Consider the following 20,423-nt stretch of genomic DNA (forward strand, 5'->3'; position numbering starts at 1 on the left):
TAGTCAAACATATGAGCACAACTCTGTGTTTTCTCATTTACTAAATAAAAGTAGGGCTGTTAATTTCAAAATAAGAGCAAGTAAATAAAAATAAAGTATTGTGTGTTCAAATAAAGTGCTTAACATCAGAATAATTATTTGAAAAAAATACAGTTAATACTTCATGTTTTGATCATATGGGTGGAAGGAAAATCATGCATTGTAAACAAGCATTATACATCGGTAGAAGGGTTTTTTAGAATTTTGAGGTCCAATTTGGGGGTGCGTATTATACATGGGTGCACATTATACACGAGAAATTAGGTAATCAATGTCGTCACTGATACAGTATTTTTTGCAGTTGTCAACATGCCGTGCACAATTTCACCTTCAAACACAAGCTCGCTCACTCATTTACTTCGCAGTACTCGGTTGCACTGGCCCCACCCCCGACTCTCATCCAATCACATTCTGACACTTGCTTTTTCAATCACATTCAGATACCTTCACGGCCACGCAGAGAGTCGGAGCTTGTAAAACGCTAAGACCAATTCAGGTAACATAACTGCTGGGTCGCTACAGTATATAATACTTGTATATAATTTTTTTTTTTTTTTAAATACAATCGGAGGGAATGTAATGAAGCAAACCTGCAGTTGTGTTAAGTGGATTGTCACAAGGGTTTCATAAGTTCCAACTGTCTGTGAGACCATAAAGGTGTCTGAGTGTGATTTTTTTGATTGGATGAATGAGTCAGGTGTGGCAAGTGGAAGAAGAGCTTGCTGTGTGTCTGGCTTGACCGAAACACTATTTGTTGATGATATTAACCGTTCATTTTCACAATAAAGAGATTATTGATCAAACACCGCCTGTCATCGTCCTGTTGTCTATGCAGACGTTACAGTATATTGTCTGTCTTGTCACTGTCACAGCAGGGCATTTGGTGAATTTGCTGACAGCTGACGTGAGGAATTAGGCTCCTCGTCAGCAAGTGGATTAGCGGATGCCTTTTTAAATGGGCGTATGTAGCAGTTGTACTTTTGTTATTCTGTATTTGAGGACAGGCTTGCATTTTTTGCAAGTGACCATGCTACTGCTGCGCCGACCAACCACGTTGACTTTTGCAAGGTGTCCGTATTGTTAATGTCAAAACACATGATCAGCGATTAAATGGACTTGAAGCTAGAATCATCATTGCTGAGTGGTAAAGTCGATGCATCGACTAGTCGGTTCAAAGCCTCAGTGTGTGTACACAATAATGTTTCACGGTCTTACTATGATATTCACTGATTTTGTCCACAGTTAAGTCTCATGCATGTGAAATGAATTCCTATGGGAAATTGGGTGGATGCTCCCATATTTGTCTTCTGAGAGGCAGCTACAAGTCCAGAACGTGTCATTGCCGTGTTGGCTACAGCCTTGGTTCTGATGGACAATCCTGCAAAAGTAAGTTTATCCTCCTGTAAAATATATTCTTTGAAGCTTTTGTTGTCAGTAAGCTCAGTCACTAACAGAGCAAATTGGAAGTGCTTGTAATGAATGTCTGAAAAGGACAACATAAGGTCATAACAGAGCAGACGGTGCATTATTCTGCCGCAGACTGACGTTGATTAAGAAGGGTGCTGATGGACACAGATCATTTAAAAAACGATTTAATACTATCATCACCTTGGCGTTTTGATTGATGATTACCATCTAAGATTTTAACTTTGTCTGCATTTGTTGACCAGGATGATCAATTCAGGAAGATTGTGAAGCTGACATTAAAAGCAGTAGATCAAATTCATGTCACACACAGGGAGTCAAAAAAGTTGCGGTTTGAGTAACAAAGCATCAGGAGGTTTTGTTTTCACACATTTGAGTTATTCCCCCATCTGCGATATGCGGAACGTCACGTGACCAAATCCGGAAAACAGGCTAGCGGACGTCCTGTGTATGCTCCAATAATTAGCATAACTATGGATTGATGACATGAATTGTTAGGGGTGTCCCGATCCAATCTTCGAGATCGGATATCAGTCCGATGTCAGCAAAAAAGTGAGTATTGGATCAGATCGGACTGGATCTAAAATCTTAAATTTTACTACTCTTATACAAGGAGTCCATTCCCCGCTCCACTCCAGCACTTCTATCTAGCAGCGCCTTGACGGCATGCAGAGACTATGTGATCACAACAACAGGTTGCTAAGCAGCTAACATAGTAGCAAGAAGTAAGAGTGAATGTTACTTGCTTAAAGTCGTTTATTGGCACTCCAGTTGAAGTTCACTGTAAAACTAAACAAAGCATAACAAAATAATTACACCTATTGCGTGTTCAAATACATCAAATATTTTGTGTCTCTCTTCGTTTTTGTTCACAAAAATTGCTAACTGAAAGCTAACACACAATGAATGAAAAACACAAATGATGAGCTAACGAAAATTTGCATCAGACTCGCAGCAATTACAGTATATCTCTCAAAATAATGAATATTGGTACACAAATGCTGTATAAACACATAAAAATGAAACATAACAATACTCTCAGGCATATATTCTTCAAACTCTGAGAAAAACAAGTTATATTAACAATATTCAATCGTGTCTTCAACTTTCTTTGTTACTGCAAGTGTCTATCTCACTGCATGCAACATACTGCCACTCAGAGGTCAAGACATGCACAGCAGGAACAGCAAATAAAACTATGCCCCAGATGGATGTCCTCACATGTGGAGAAACATGTGGGGTTCCCACCATATATATGGTTTTTAACTTGTTAAAAGTGTGTTTTCTTTATAGCTACTGTAGTGTCTTCAGATAAAAGTTAAATACATGTATAGTATATCATTTACAGTATTTATACAAATGCAAAGCTAAACATTGGCTGTTGTCATCTTTGGTAGCTCTTGAAGACATCTTGTAGACATTTAAAGTTCCTATACGGGTGCTTTGTCCGGCAGGTCTCCTGCTATCACGAAGTTCTTTGACCTGTTTTGCCAAATTCGGAAGTCGGTTGCGCATATACCCTATTACAGATGATCTGATGGCAGAAGCTATCTTTTTATTCCTCCTCTCACCCTCTCTCTCTCTCTCTCTCTCTCTCACTTCCAAAACTTAATGAGACGGTGGTGTTAAATGGTATTGCTTCTTACAGCAGTCACACTGGAGTTTGATATCTGGGTCTCTTGCAAGGCTTGTCTCCTAGGGAGTTGGTTTTCCCCTCGCAAAGTGATAAATTGAATGGAGGCATGTGGTCCTCACCCCCAGCATTGTAGTCTCATGGGTTGGAACTGAGAGCAAGGGGAGGTCTGCTTCACTCTCTGGAAGCCCATGCCTCCTCTCACCTCTCCAGAGGATTGTAAAGGGTTTGAGAATGTAGAGCCCCCTATGCGGCTGGCAGGCCACAGAGGAGCTCCGTCAGCTTTCTTCTCTTCTCTCTTAGTCCTTTTATGCAGACGCTGGGTTATTTTAAATCAGAGACAACGTTCATAGCGAAGGTAAGTATTTACCATTGTCTGTTTGCCTTGGCATTTGCTTTCTTGTACTGTCAGGCAACTTTTTATCTCAAGGATAATTGAGATAACTGTCATTGGCACTGGTCTTTGACTCCATTAAAGTGAACGGGTACTTCTGGAGAACAATGTGCCTGATTGATGAGCTTAATGCCAGGATCAGCACTGACAAATCACAGCAATTATTTGCCAATAACAGTAAATAATCTCTCCTTTTTTTTTCCTTTTAGAGCCCCAAAACAATCTCTTCCTGTTCTATGGTAAGGGGCGTCCTGGGGTCATCCAAGGTTTGGATATGAACGTTAAATCTAGCGATGAACATATGATGCCAATTGAAGACCTGGTCAACCCAAGAGCTATTGACTACCATGCAGCATCAGGACATATTTACTTTGCTGACACCACCAGTTTCCTCATTGGAAGGCAAAATATTGATGGAAGCAACAGGGAAACAATACTTAATGATGGTAAGTCACAAAACATTAAAATTTCCTGTGAAGCCTGCATATAATACCACATATGTGAGATTGTTTTCTGACAAAACAATGAGGTTAATTCATTTTTTAAGCATTTACCGTATTTTCACGACCATAAGGCGCACCGTATTAAAAGGCGCAGTCTCAGTTACGGGGTCTATTTCTGTATTTAACACATACATAAGGTGCACTGTATTATTGGGCGTAGGCATGGTAAAACATACGCTAGCTTAAAACATACGGTAGCATGCATGCACGCTAAAACAATGTTTTTAAAAAGGCAGCGGGAGCAAAACTGAGTTCGGTTGTACTTTATTGAAGTATTTAACAATGTACTCACGTTATATTTTTATCAATCCTCATCCACAAATCCATCAAAGTCCTCATCTTCTGTATCCGAAATGAACAGCTGGGCAAGTATTCCAGTTTCCCTCTCGTCATTGTCTGAGTCAGTCTCGTTGCCGTGCAGCTCCTTAGAAATGATGCTGGCTTTTACGAAAGCTCGAACAACAGTGCAAGCAGACATGTTAGCCCAAGCATCCACAATCCATTCACAAATTGTGGCGTAACTCGCCCGGCGCTGCCTCCTAGTCTTAGTAAAAGCTGTGTTCTCCATCTGTCATCCATCGCTCCCACGCCGCTCGCAACTTCACTTTGAACGCCCTGTTTACACCGATGTCCAGCGGTTGGAGTTCCTTCGTCAAGACTCACGGAATGATGGAAAGCTCCGAGTAATTGCACTCAGTCGAATGGTGACTGTAGAGACGCTTCTCCCGGCTGTTCTTTGCTCATTAATCCAACTCGGACCACCTCGCCTTGTTTCCGCGTTTTATTTTAATTTTTTTTCCGTGGAAACTCAGCTTCGTCTTCTTGACCTGGCAAAGCTCGTTTTCCTGCTTCCTCCACTTGCGAACCATGGATTCGTTGATCTTGAATTCTCTCGCGGCCGCCTTTCCTCTATATAAGCAGCCTGTCGGCAGGAAATGCTTCCAGTCAGTCAAGCGGAGCGCTCATCAAAGTCACACAACAACATTAACAGATTTTGGAACTCGGTGCACACATAAGGCACCTTATAATGCGGCACGCATATAAGGTGCCCCGTCCATTTTGAAGACTTTTAAGTGCGCCTTATGGTCGTGAATATACGGGAATCTTCTGAAACCATTCAACGTGTACTCAAAAGACACTACTCACACACTGAAAACTATTTTTTTCAGCTGTCTGGTGAAACTGTCGAATGTTATTGGGTACTATATTGATTTAAAATCTTGCTTATCAGAGTCATAGAGTTTATAAATTGTAATTGTTCTTTTATAGAACTCGACAATGTTGAAGGAATCTCAGTGGACTGGATTAGTAATAACTTGTACTGGACCAATGATGGCTACAGGAAGACAATCAGTGTTGCCAGGTTGCAGAGGGCCTCAGAGACCAGGAAAACCCTGTTGGAAGGGAACATGTCACACCCACGGGCCATTGTGGTTGACCCTCTAAACAGGTACAGAAAGCTGTTTTGCCAAATATTGCAGCATCTGAAACTTACGTCGAAAACTTCCCAACTGCCCAAGATTCGTGTACCACCTTTATTCAGTGAAGCTTTTGTATTATTGAGTCAGAGATTTGGTGCTTGTCTCTGTTCTAGGAGATGAACCACCACTACCAGCTCATTAACCACAGTTAACCCACTTGATTACTTCTCCCGAAGCCCTAATGCACATTAATTCCTTTGTAAATTGAGGCATGGTGTGTAAAACCAGCATAGATGAAAATTAACGTCGCTGCAGAACTCAGTTTTCTAAGAATTGCATAGAGTGGCTCTTAATTGATATCAAGTCAGTCAACACAAAGCATTTATATGTTATTGTATTTAATTAATCCTAATTAAATGCTCTTGTACTTGGATTACTTGCACAGACTTTGATAGGAAAATAACTGAGACTTGAATCATTCCGACAAGTTGTGTTGTCAAATTTTTGATTCTTCTTTAAATTAACAGGAATGTGAGTGTGAATATGTGCACTGGGATTGTCTGGCGAGCAGTTGAGGGTGTACGCAGCCTCTCGTCCCAAGATAGCTGCGATAGGCTCCAGCACTCCCGTGACCCTTGTGAGGATAAGTGTACAGAAAATGGATGGATGGATTAATAGTAATAAGAAGAGGGTTGTGATCAGGAGTCTATGGGTTCAATCCACAGCGTGATACGATCAATGGGGATATAAGTGGAGAAGGCAAAAACAAATGGCTGTATCTAAAACAAATATATACAGTAGCTAGATCAAGCACAAAGTTCAAGTTCAAATTCAAATGAGACTTATTTACATGACAGATTTAAAACTAAGAGTGTAAAGATGGGTCCATCCTACTGATGGATTAATAACTTCACTTAACTTTAAACCCCAGTGACAGCATGTATATACGATTAGTAAAAAAAATATAGATTTTTAGCTCCATTCATCTATAAACCAGTACTTGCTTCAGTTTTGTCTGTGGAATTTGAATAGGCTTGATCAGAAGTTAGACATTATCACTGTTATTCAAGAGTTCGTGAGCTGGTTTGGCTCACACGTAACCCTAACCAGGATTTTGACTGAACTCAACTGAGTAAAAATTTCTTTAAATTGTTTGGACATCATTAATGAACAATTTGCTAAATACATTTCCTATCCAGAGTCATTGTTTGCTTGTTTCTATTGTTGTTGAAAAGGATGTCTAATGTGTGTATGCTCCAGAGCACTTGTTTCCCAGGTTCATACCAAGCTAAAGCTTAGTTTGTATGCAGACCCTACATCGACATCACAATGTTAATTACAAGGTGATCATATCAGTAAGCAAATCTGTAATTAGAAACCCCAACATTGATTCTGCTTAACAAAATTAATAATCCAACCATGCTGTTAGTTTGTCCAGTTAATTTAACACCATATTGTGTGGATCAAAGTTGTACCGTGTAATTCTGGTGGTCCGTTGTTGAGCAAGGCGGAATTGTGTCTTGGGGAAATGGGTCCTTTGAGCGTGGCGTTGTGGTTTGAACATGCTTCATTGCTGACAAGTTTAAAGTCAGAGGCAGGCGCCTGCTAAAGCTGCTCATGCTGCTCAGTATTTGTTACACTCAGTTGGCACTAAGCGAACCAGGCATCTCTGGTAGGCTACGGTTGAGGAGTTAGATCCCTTATACTCACAAGAAATAGTTTGAAAGAGATGAGACGAGGTGGATTATACAAATTGTGTCCCTCTGTTTTCTACATCTGTGGGGTCTCTGTCTGTAGATTAAACACATCACTTCCTCAAAATTGGCCGTATAATTGATGCAGTGCACAAGATAGTATCTTAAAACAAATTGATAATCTTGAACTCATTCATTGCAAGCCGTTTTCATAGCAGAGTTCCCCATTTTGCAATCCATTGTAGAGCATTTGACTCTTCAAGACACACAGAATATCGTGCTCTCTCACAATACAGCATAATCACTGAACCTACCAGAGGACAGAGTAGACTCTCGTCTTTGACCAAAAAAAAAAGGTTGCTTCTAGATTTTTCCGTTCTTTAGTAACCAGCAGTACGACATGGGTTGGATTCATCAGAAACACCGGTTTCTGTCCAACAATGGTGAAAATTAGCTTTTGGTGAAAAGAAACGAGACGCAGAACAATGAATTTAACGGCAGTATTTTTTGCTTTAGTGACACTTCAACTATAAATTAACAAAAACTATACCGAGAAGGGGCTTTCAATGGCAAAATAGTGATTTACAGACATACAACTATGAAATGTGCAGTGAGCAACGCTGACTCACCGCAGGGCTCGAGTCATTGGCTTTTTTACAGTTGACAAATAAAAATTCACAGCAGTGAATGAATTAATTGGTCCAGAGCTAAGGTAGGGAGGAGTAATTGGTTTAGTATGTTTGTTTTATTGGTGTGCCAGTTCCAATATGTAAGTATGCACATTATAATAATACATTCTAAATAATTTATTGCATATTATTTTGAGGAACCCTAATTACAGCTCCCGGACCCCTGTTTGCTAAGCACTGGTTTATATCATACAATAGCATGAAAAGGTGTGTCAGAAGTTCTGACTGGTAGCGACATGGCCGAAAGCAAATAAAGTGCATCATTGCAAAAAAATTACAGCCGGCCACGCTTGACCGCACACGTAATGATTTATCACTTGCGCATGCATTGTAATGAAAAAACTGTGAATCTGTATCCGGTTTTGAGGCTCCACATATAATAATACTGTACGTTATTATTTTTCAGTGCGCCACAAAAACATAGCATGATTATCAAAGAACAAGCAGATGGTCACAAAGAAAAGGAGGTGACAATAAGGAGAGATTGTGGGTATTTTAAGACGCTGTTGACCATTGACCGCCCCATTCAATGATTGCACCCATGAATTTCGACGACAGGGACTCTATATGCTGCTAATCATAAAACATCCATGCTCTTTGTTGTATGAAGTAGATGAAAAAGGAAGTCTCCCTTCACTCCTTGATTATAGATGTTAACGATCACTGCATACATGACATAACCTCCATTAGCCACTAGCAAAGTTCAAAGTAACCAAGCAACTGTTCCGTCCGTTTTCGAGTAACATACATACAGAAATAACATCTCCATTTCGAGTCCCATCTGGCTCCGCATCACTCCTCAACTCCTCCGGGCCACTTTGCAGACACTCCTCGCTCAGCACAGCTCCTCCCACCACTCATCCAGTCGCAGGGCTCCATCGTGGGCATTCCACCAGCTCTGACATTTCTGCTGCTGTTGCAAGAGTGCTGCCTAACAAGGCGCCAAACGCAACCAGCGGTGACAGTCGAATAGGGCCGACATTCCCCTCCTCAGAAACGGTGCTGCTCCAAGCCTGCTGCCAAAAGGGCGCAACTAGGCGCAAACACCGACATTCTCCTCCAATGAATGACACACTGCCGCTGTAAACAGTCCACCACGGGTCCACACGAAGGACAACAAACGCCAAATGACATAAAATGACAAAAAAAAAAAGGAACAAAAGGCAAAATACTTTGAGAAAGTAATTGAAATAGTTACACGACTATAACATTATCATCAACAGTAACTTGTAATTAATTAATTAATTACATTTTCAAAGTAATCTACCTAACACTGGATATTGTACACTTTCACAATGTACTGAAACCAATTTGCTCACTTTTGTTGTTGTGGATTTCATTCACGACAGGCACCATATAAAATATGTGGTCAGTGTTGTATTCAGAGATCACAACAATTTAGCGCCCAAAATGCAGCCTAATGTGAACGTGCGCATGTGCGTGTTTGTGTGTGAATCAAGTGCACTGAATAATTCATGGGGTCATCCGGATGACTTGGAAACATAGTGTCGTCATTCACATCAATTTCAGATTCTCTTTCATCTTCCCTTAGCCATCCCTCTATCAGTGATGCAGTGATGAGAAGCAGGACGCCACATGGCTCACTCACAAACGTTCAAAAGGAACACATCCCCTGAGTATGCTTACTCGAAAACAGATCACGTCAAATCCTTGACCCACTCCTGTTTCAAACACTACAAGTCCGTTGTGAGTTCCGACCTTGGGATGCACAACCTGCACTGAAAACCTTTGGTCGGGGATACATGATGTGATGATGTGCAGTGAAGCGTCTTTTTCACTTGATAAGCCTGAGCGATTTGCGACGCTGCAACATCTTCGCTTTTCTTTGCCAGCATTTTTTAATTTTATGGTTTTGCATGAGGGAAATCTTGGTTCCAATTTATTCACATTTCTTTCGGGATCTGCTTGTTGTGAAATCAAACTCAGTATTCTGAACCACTGGTTGTATTTGGCATTTAGCAGTCAAGGGTGTGTTCTCTGTTGGAATCAATACAGGGTATGGGATGGGAATCATTATTCCCAAGGGTTTGCAGAACAAAACCCCTGGTGAGCGATGTCACTCCGGTACAAAACAAATTCCTTTCAAGCCTTGCATTTCAATTAATTTCAATGGGGAAAGATGATTTGAGATGCAAGTCTTTTGAGTCACGAGCATGGTCATGGAACAAATTAAACTTGCATCTCAAAGCACCGCTGTAGTTTAACTTTTTGTTAATTTATGAAGTTTTGAAGAAAATGTGTCATATTTCACAATAGTTGATTGTGTTTTTTGTGATCTTGCTATAGTTGGATGTACTGGACAGACTGGGAAGAGGATGAGGTCAATGACAGCATTGGGAGGATAGAAAAAGCCTGGATGGACGGTTCAAACCGCCGTATATTTGTCACCACAAACATGCTGTGGCCCAATGGCCTGACACTGGACCACAGCTCCAGTATCATGTATTGGTGTGACGCCTATTATGATCACATTGAAAAGATTTACCTCAACGGGACCGGACGAATGGTAAGTATTTACTTTGGAGTTTGGAAAAACTTGTTCTGTCAAAACTAGTCTATTGCTATAATGTTTCATGTACCCTTCGGTCCAAGCTCAACTATGCTAGTGTTTGCTATTTGAACATGTTTAATCAATGCTAACATTATTACGATCAGAAATTTCTCTACAATAATCTTCCCAATTAAATCCCATCAAACATCTCAACCCACCTCGAGATGTTATTTTCTTGGATTACATCTCCGATATTTTAGATTACAGCGTTGGTCTGCTTTCCATTACAGGTGGTCTACAATGGAAAAGAGCTAAACCATCCTTTTGGAATATCCCATCATCGTAATTTTATCTTTTGGACAGAGTACATGAACGCGTCAGTCTTTCAGCTGGACTTGTCCACTGGGGATGTCAATGTGCTGCGAAGTGAGAGACCACCGTTATTTGGCCTGCGAGTTTATGACGCACAAAGTCAGCAAGGTTGGCTGCTTTTCCCCTTTATACTCTTCTCAACCTGTGCCACTGAACCGTAACAACCCACACAGTCAAAGTTGGACTGCATAGTGACCGACTCTCTACTATGTGTCCAGATATTAGCGATGCGTGGGTCTTCTCCAAGTGTACTGGGTCGGAAAGTTCATGAGAAAACATCAAGGGTCAGATCCAAAAATTGACAACCCAGTCGTGTGTGAAAGATAATAAATAACCTCAAACTGAAACATTGCATACAGAACAAACTGGGTAGTTCATGCCCTGCTTTTGTCAATACGTCATTACCAGTTATTATTATTCACCTTTCACAAATCTTGACTATAGTTTATACTGCACCATCATACGAGCAGTCAGTGGCCATTTTCCACTCTAAACAACACCAAAAACTAAAATGTGGGAGGGATAGTGGCGGCTTGTACTGTTCAATGACATCATTAAAGGCTACATTAACTGCTTGAGTTGTGAGGCACCGCATAAATGTGACATCCGTGAGACAAGAACATCAAACCTTAATCTGCATTTACTCAGTCGTTTATTGTCGTCGCACATTCAGTCACTGCCCACCGGCCACAGCATGAGGTACACCTGACCAATCTAAGGTCATCCAGTACAAGAACTGTATTACAAGTCTGGCCTTTACGAAGATGATAGTACTTATTTCTGATTGACATAGAAAAGTATTCGTTTACCAACGTTTCTTATACTGGTAGAGCAAATTCAAATGTAGTTTACCTGAACAAGCTACCACAGACTGTTTTAATGAAAATCATTCACGCAAAGCACTAAAGTACGGTTGTCCAAAGTCCAGCAACTGACAAGTACTACGACGACTACAACTAATGATAATTTGGTTTTACAGAATAGTATATATAGTTATTTTCTGGAAATGCAAAGACGAGACAAAACGACAGTGGAACCTCTGTTTCTGTATGCACCAGTCTTCGTAAGATTCGGTTTTCAACATTTTTTTTATCCACATAATTTTAGTCCCAGTTTGTGTTCATCTGTTTTGGTACAGTTGAAAATTATCTGGACCAAACTCATCTGCCTGTGACTCAGCCACTCATTCCCTTGAATACAGCACCCACACAAAGCATCCCACGATGTGCATGCATGACTTTTTGAGCCAATGGGAAATTGTCGTCTCCTCACATTTCATCATGGATGTATCGGCCATTTTTATGCTACCAATCTTTTGTTTACTATTCAGACTTTCCCTGTTTCTGTGTTTCCTCTGTCTGTATTTCTGTCAACTTTATATTTTATCAGCTAATTTTAAGTTTGGTGAGACATGGATGTTTTAGGGGATACAGCACCTCCTCACATGAGATTGAGACACTAAGGGCTCTATTTTCATGCAGCGAGAAGCAAATGCCGCTGTACCCTGATTTTCATGCCAGGCTTGCTGTGCGTTTGCCAATTTGGCAGAACAATCAGGGCGTACAGACACAGTGAGAGTGGAGATGTGTTTGGCGGAGTGACAATTTGGTGGCAGAAAGTCCTGAAATACTGGCGCATTGTATACCTCTGGTCGACTGCGATTTTGGTGAATTTGATCGGGGCACAGGCAGAGAGATACTGAGGTCCGTGGACATATTTAAGTTGCTTGTGTTTATCACCAGCTCGTTCTGTTTTTAATAAGGGTACCTGCTCACATTGTCTGATGCCACACCGGTGAAGAGCAATGATAATGCTCCACTCACGCATGGATCGTTGCGATTATGCATCGTCCTCTTCCGCACAGAGAATAGTGCTATCTCTCTATCGAGACACCTCTCCTCTTCTGTCTCCCCTCCGCATCATTTTCCAAACGCCGTCAAGAGTCTTTTATAAAAGTAAAAAGGATGTTAAATTTATATTTATGCATTTCCTTAGTCATTTATATTTATTTCACGTTCTTTTCTATGAAAGGTATTTGTGGGTAATATTTTGGGATGTCAGGGACAGATTTATTGGATTTACATTAGTTCCTATGGGAAATATTGCTTTGGTTTTTGTTCTACTGTATTTCCATCTAAAAAATTAAGAAAAAATGTGTTCACAGCATCCTGTGAATGAAGATAATTAAATCTCAGGAACAAAACTGGTTTACTTCATTTTCTTCTTCGTGCCAAGGTCTGATTTGTTAACAATATCATGTTAATTATCCTCAAGTAAACTGTTTTACAGTTTGCGAGATTACTACAGATTCAGTTGCTGCTCAGTGGAGGGCCGATCGATTCTAGCGGGCTACGTATAAGACTATACTATAAAATCAAATATAATTGCTTGAGGGATTGGTTTTAGCCTGTCAAATACATTTTAATTATGTCAAAGTCACTGTCACGTGTGGGGAGTAGCTGGACCCAAGAGCAGGCGGAGGCAGATGTAAAATGACGAACAGTTTATTGAGCAAAGGTTATGGAGGTGGTCCTGGATGTGTTGGCAGGCGGCGGCGTGGACAGGTGGCAGGTAGTGGACAGAACAGGCGGCTGGCTTGGTGGCAGTAATGACGTGGGTGAGGAACACAGGGGAGCACTGGGAACCAGGAGACACAAGAGTTAAAAAGGGAACGTGGAGTTAAGTGGCTTACTTGAGTACGGTGGGCCGTGGTACCGCTAGGAGAGGCTGCAATACTTTGGCGAGGATTTCCTGGAACAGGCAGGCTTAAATACCGGTGTTGATGAGGCTGATTGGAGACAGGTGCTGAAAACAGAGAGGGGACGGGGGAGAGAGAGAGGACACGAAGAGCCCTCCAGGCTACTATAATGGAACTGCAGGGCAGTATATGACAGTCACTGTATATTCCCACCCATGCATCATGACCACTTAGCATAAAGTTATTTAAGAGTGCAAAACTTAAATAACACCCAAACATTTGCATATACGCATACTGAAAACAAAGTTGGCATTGTAAGCCGAGGCATAAAATGGCATGACAGACACTCTGAAATCTCTTGAGCCTCCACTCTGTGAAGTTACAGTATATAGGGTGGCCGAGGCTTCCTCACTCGACTGCAAATGATGATGGATTCACGCTGTTAGGAAGCTGAAAAGAGCAGATAGGAGAGGTAAAGGATATAGCAGACAATGGAGAATGGAACCGAGCCGGAACAGCGTGCGTTTCTTTTTTCTGCTGTAACAGGCGTATAAACGATTAGATGTGTGCCCTTTAATAAAATAACATTTAAATAAAATTTAAATAAAATACAATAAAATAAATAAAATGATGCTTCAGCTTTAAAACCAACATAAACTGCACTATTATACTCTGTTGTTAAGGCAGTGTTTTCCCTCTGAAGAATTCCAGTGCTTTGGCCGCAATACTTAATGCACCATGCGAAAACATATCTCCACTTTTAATGTCACACGGTATATTAAATGTATTTAGAATAATTAGTGGACTAGTACTAATCCAATAACATTATATAACTTCCTCAGGTGTCTCTGTGCTGTTTTAGTGAAAAATAAGTTGCCTTGCATATATTTATTTTCAGCGGCACGTTGTACGACTGGTTAGCACATCTGCCTCACAGTTCTGAGGACCCGGGTTCAAATGCGGCCTCACCTGTGTGGAGTTTGCTCTCCCCGTGCCTGTGTGGGTTCTCTACGAGTACTCCGGTTTCCTCCCACATCCCAAAAACATGCATGGTAGGTTAATTGAAGACACTAAATTGCCCGGTGTGAATGGTTGTTTGTCTATATGTGCTCTGCGATTGGCTGGCGACCAGTTCAGGGTGTGCCCCACTTCTCGCCCAGATTCAGCTGGGATAGGCTCCAGAACGCCCACGACCCTAGTGAGGATAAGCGTTATGGAAAATGGATGGATGGTTATTTATTTTCCATCTTCACCCACGAGCAAACTTGCAATGTCTCTTGACAGGAATGTTTTTTAATATTATTATTACTTTTTTTTTTGTCTTGGGATTTGAGATACCATGACATCCAACTTGGGTATATTAGGATAAGATATTAAATAATTAGCAATACAATCTTTAATTTTCACAGAATTTATACTGAGCCTGTGATATTTCACTTCAGACCTCACAAAGCCTTTAAGTGAATTCAGAGATTTGTTTCTAAATACATTATACTGTAATTTCTCGTGTATAATGGACACACATGTATAATACGCACCCCCGAAGTGCACCTCAAAATTCTGGAAAACCCTTCTACCTATGTATAATAGATTTTACAATGCATGATTTTGCTTCTACGCATATGATCAAAACATGAAGTATTATCTGTATTTTGTTCATTTCTTTTCAAATAATTATTCTGAAGTTAAGCACTTTATTTGAACATGTAATACTGGTACATTTGAACATAATTGCAGAAAACGTGACTGAGAACAATGTGTGCATTTAGCTGGGTTTTTTGGGGGTGGGTATTTTCAGTTTTCCTGATTTTTTTTTAGATATGTCCAAAAAACGGGCCCAATGAGAGCCTTCATCAGCATCAGCAGTTATCGGGCACAATTCCAGTGTACAGCTAGTTGGCTAACTATGCCTACACCCCAAAAATGTGTCTTCTCATTAGATAGTCATTTGGCGTGTCCGCTTGAGAGCGCCTCATTGTCTGACATGAGTGTCCGTACGTCACAGAGGGTGAAAAAAGTCAGACGTGACAGCCAGCGTGTGAACTTGTGGCTTGACGCTGGCGTGGCCGCTTTAGACCGCCTCGTTGCGCAGCGTGGAAAAGCGTGGGAAATATTCAATTTTTAAGCGGATATATTTTTGCAACGTAAACATGTAGTTAGACAATGTGTCTGCAAAAGAAAGATGCTAGATGATGTCGTATCCATTTTTACAGGTTGTAGAAGTGTATTTTATTAACAGTTGAACGGAATGTGGTTTCAGCGCATTCAGTGGACATGTCGACAGTGTTCCTGACGTGACTTGATATTTCATGATTTTGAAGCCACATTTTATACACTTGGCAATTTTTTTTGACTATTCAAATTGTTAACAACAATCTCCTTTTTTATCACTTTACAGCAAGTGTAAATTAGTACAACACCTTATTTAGGATATTTCTCTTTGTTCTCAGGTGACAACGCATGCAGTTTGAATTATGGTGGCTGTGGTACCCTCTGCCTTGCCATCCCAGGAGGCAGAGTGTGTGCGTGCGCTGACAACCAGGTTATGGAGAAGAACAATGTCACCTGTGCAGGTGGGAGGAAAATGAGTCAGACAGAGCAAGAGGCTTAAAATCATCTTTTCCCAGTGCGCTGTAATCCTTCCATTCTACTGGGAAAAGAGCAACTAATAGCTGCCTCTTCTCCAATGCAAATCAGTTGAGCAACTTATTTATACGGAGGCCAAATCTTCCCACTGCGTTTCCATCGCGTATATTCAAATCCCAGTGGTTATGAATGAGGTCATAACACATTATTAGCATGTTTTTTACAACATCATAGCTGTGACAATAATGTTCACTAAACCAATTCTTCATGGAAATCCTCCATTTAATTTTGCCCCACTATTGTCTCTCTCAGCAGGCTCCAGAGGCGCTTCTGAAGCACAGCGTTGTAAAAGCGAGGAGTTCCAGTGCCGTAACCAGCGCTGCATTCAGGCGCTTTGGAAGTGCGACGGAGACGACGACTGTCTCGACGGCAGTGATGAGGAAATCCACACGTGCTGTGAGCGTTGTTCATATAGTTTCTACACCTACTTACATGTGCAGAAATAAGCAGCAAAATGTTAGATCCTTTAAGCCTTTATCCTTCTAAATGTCAGCACTAACATAAGGATGTTTTCCACCTGTTCTTCCGTTTAGTTTGATCGAAATGTTTTTTCGCCATGCAGATTATTGGTCAGTTGTGTTGCATTTAATTTAGTCACCAGACCTGCACAAGCAAATTAGATTCAATGGAAGAGCTGTATCAGATAGTCTCTCTATACAATGATAATGACGCAAAATCTTTCAGGGAACCTTTGATGAACTAACTCACTGCGAACCATTTCAAACCTGAGTTCCCCATATTGCCAGTGGTTTTAGAGCATTTTGAATGATCTTTCGAGATAAGCAGGATATTGTGTCCTGTGACAATATAAGCACCAAAACTACCAAAAGAAAGAGCAGACTCTCTTCCTTCACCATATAAAATTGTTTGTTTCTATGTTTTAATATTCTTTAGTAATCAGCAGTAGCATATTATTATATTTTGTGACACCTCAAACTTTAAAACAACAAAAAAAAAGACAGAGAAAAGGGCTTTTAATACGAAGAAATGTGTGCAACGCTGACTCATCGCATGGCTCGAGTGGCATTTTTACATGCCGTTTGCCATTCAGTCCATGAACTGCGTCGTCTTTTGTCACAATCAGGACAGATAAATATTTTACCACCTAGTGCGACACACACTCTGTTCGAGTGTGAAGCGCCAAAACATGTCCAAATTTATTTCCCTCATAATCAACGTGACAAGCAGAGATTCACCCTCTAATCTTTATCTTCTGCTCAAAAGTTGAGCTGATCTCAAATCCATCCAATGCAAAGTCACCATCTACTGGGATCTGTTATTTTTTAAAGTGTTTTAAATACCTGAATTTCACAGACAAGCTGGGCAAGATCCTCTTCCATGCTTACCCATTGAAAAAAATGTATTGGTTGTATATAATGTATTCATATACGAGTTGCACATAATATGTAATATTATTAGTTTTATTATTAGTGTAATATTATTTAGCACACTGATTCCATAAGTGGAATAAGAAAGCAAAGAATTTCAATTATGCAAACTGGTCACAAAGCCGTGATGTGAAAAAGAAACATTTTCCACGTGAATTTACTGCACGCACCAACCCACACTCACTCTAAACGCTCTCGCAAAGCCTGACACTTGGTCAGTGGCTTCTATGTGTGACATATGGTTGCAATTTGCCACATGTATACAGCAAATAAAGAATATGCTGTCTTTATGGAGGCTGTCTGAAAACACAATGTTTTATACAACATATTGATTTGTAAGCTCGTCTTTTTCTTCCTATATTTCATCATCTGTATTACACTCTGTATACAGTACCGGTCAGAAGAAACCTTTGGACACACTTGCTGACTGAGAACGCCTATGTCCACAGTTTTGACCGATACTTGCTATGTTGTATACTTCACATGCATCTTCTTCTTCGCAGACAACCACTCGTGTCCACTGGATCATTTTAAATGCAAAAACAACCGCTGTATTCCAAAAAAATGGCTTTGTGATGGGACAAACGACTGCGGGAATAACGAGGATGAGGCCAACATCACATGCTCAGGTGTGTATTTTTCTGTCTCCGTGCAGCTAAATATGGTAACCCAAATATTAAAAAAAAAAAAAGTTATAAATCCCGTATAGTAGGATATAACAATCTATTCCCACAATGATAAAAATAATTTAACTAACACTAACCATTGGGTAGGGCCAGTTCTGTTCTAACACACATACCGCCATGTCTTTTCATTGCGTGTCAATGCCATCCTTCTCCATGAAAAATAGAGTAAAACATTAAACCGACATTAACATGTCATTAAAATTTGAGATCATTACGGCCAGTAGTGGTTATGTTATTCGACTACTGCCTTATAGTGAGCCGTGTGGCTTCCCTTTATGCATGAAAGTGCTAAATTACTCCCATTTTACAGTGAAGGTGTACTTAATGGTGTGTTCGGTGAGTGTCCTTAACAGTACTATCGAGAAAATAGGTACAGTGGTGCCGCGCGATATGAGTGACCCGACCTACGGGTTTTTGGAGATATGAGCCGTCATTTGCCCTATTTTTTGCTTTGACTTGCGAACATGAACTTTAAATAAGAGCACTGTGTGGTGGCACTGACTGAACTCAACTGACTTCACAACGAGCAGCAGTTTGGCAGATAGTGAACAATTCTTCAAAAATGAGACTTTTTATTGCTGCTCCCAGTTGTGGTTTGCTGTCAAAATAAACAGAACGCAAAGAGAACTACATGTTGTGTATTTCCGCATACTGTAACTTTGCCTTAAGAAGGCCCCTTTTAGATTAATGGCGACACCTAATTAAACGCCACTGACAGGCTAAAACTTAGCATCAGTAGTCACAGTGTTATACTGTAGATCTTTAAGCAAATGATATTTGCGCACAAACATTGAAGCAACACATGTAGACTGACAAACAACTCTCACAAAAAATGACTAATATTAAAGCAGCTTACTGAATCACAGTATTTTTGAAACTATTCTTATCCATTGGTGTCTGCATGACTGTATTATACTGCACACCAGAAGGAGCTTCACAGTGAATCGAATTGAATCATTAAATCATGATGCACAAACTGTTAATTCTTTACATTCCTTTTATTGTGTTATTACTCAGTTTTTATAATGTACAATATTTTCCTCAAAAAAATTAGGTTGGTTTTGGAATGGATTAGTGGCAATTCCATTCTTTTCAATGAGGAAAGATGATTTGAGATACCGGTGTTTTCAATTATGAGTGTGGTCATGGAACAAATTTTAAACTCGTATCTCAAGGCACCACCATAATCTGTTTAAGGATGTGGTTGCAAATTTTTATCACTAGAACTGACGTAATAGAGTTCCAATGTCACATTTTTTACATTAGCTCCAATGACCTTAACAATCCCTCTCTAGCGTGATATAAGTTTGGAGGATCAATCAGCACGTATTAACGGGTGATGAATGTCCCCTCGTCGTTAGATTGACGTGTATATTCCGCATCAACAAGATATCAGTGGCGGGCTTGTCTGTGGGTGTCCACCAGTGGTGTGCACCATGTAGCTGTCAGCACATCTAGTGGCATAATTTCCCAAGGCCGTCAGACCTTCTGAGCTGCAGCTGAATGATCGAGTGATAAAGCACTAAGCAGACATTGACATCCCAGTGATATAGTGATCATTAGGCTTGTTCTCTACATCTTACAATGACTTATGCAGGTTGGGATTGAATTAACTGGGGGGGGAGGGGGGGTGGTCTTTCCTTTTTTCTTTTTAAAATTTTTTTTTTTGTTTTCTATCACAGCCCGGTCCTGTCAGACTGACCAGTACGCTTGCCAGAATGGCCGATGCATACCTCAGGTGTGGCTCTGTGACCGCGAGGATGACTGCGGTGATATGTCTGATGAAGTATCGTGCGGTAAGTCTCATGTCGGTTTCCCACCTCCCAGTCGAGTGTGATTTCAACATTTCAGGTGTTACATTATGTACAGTATGTGATGTTCTGTACTGACAGCGGTAACACCTTTCAAGAAGATTAAATTCTTCAGTTATGAACCAGAAATACAGAGGATTGAATCATACTGGCCATTCCACCAAATCAGTGCCATTTGCTTGTTGTTACTCTCTCAAAGTAAACTTTTTTTTCTTTTTAAAACTCCAATATTACACATCTTGAATAACTAACATTTTTTATTGGCCCATCTCAGGGAACTTTATTTTTGTTTTATTTATTCATTGTTTTATGTAATGAAATTAGTATTAGTAAAACTAAATTAGTTTTAAGCATAGAATTAGGAAATACAGTACATAAAATAATGCCACATGGCATTTGTGCTAATAGCATAGTGAAACAAAATAAAAAAGCTAATTTAGTTAATAGGACTGTGCTGAGATTTTAACCCCCCCAGTTATAGTTGAAATATTATCAAATATACAGAAAAATAA

General features: G+C 40.3%; 1 protein-coding gene across 10 annotated transcripts in view; it reads left to right on the plus strand.

Moving 5' to 3' along the window:
- The window catches only part of lrp1bb (low density lipoprotein receptor-related protein 1Bb), a 351,513-nt gene that overhangs the window by 163,457 nt on the left and 167,633 nt on the right, over positions 1-20,423 (plus strand). For 7 of the 10 annotated variants that reach the window (XM_061792342.1, XM_061792345.1, XM_061792351.1 and 4 more), the window contains 9 exons: positions 1,282-1,425; positions 3,701-3,937; positions 5,264-5,444; positions 10,106-10,325; positions 10,601-10,790; positions 15,831-15,953; positions 16,279-16,422; positions 17,918-18,043; positions 19,783-19,896. In XM_061792342.1, coding sequence (XP_061648326.1) covers positions 1,282-1,425; positions 3,701-3,937; positions 5,264-5,444; positions 10,106-10,325; positions 10,601-10,790; positions 15,831-15,953; positions 16,279-16,422; positions 17,918-18,043; positions 19,783-19,896 — 1,479 coding nt within the window. The remainder of the gene's footprint in view (positions 1-1,281; positions 1,426-3,700; positions 3,938-5,263; positions 5,445-10,105; positions 10,326-10,600; positions 10,791-15,830; positions 15,954-16,278; positions 16,423-17,917; positions 18,044-19,782; positions 19,897-20,423) is intronic. The other 3 variants (XM_061792343.1, XM_061792347.1, XM_061792348.1) reach the window with 1 other exon arrangement.

Source organism: Phyllopteryx taeniolatus, chromosome 12 (assembly GCF_024500385.1).
Source record: "Phyllopteryx taeniolatus isolate TA_2022b chromosome 12, UOR_Ptae_1.2, whole genome shotgun sequence".
Taxonomy (NCBI): Eukaryota; Metazoa; Chordata; class Actinopteri; order Syngnathiformes; family Syngnathidae; genus Phyllopteryx; species Phyllopteryx taeniolatus.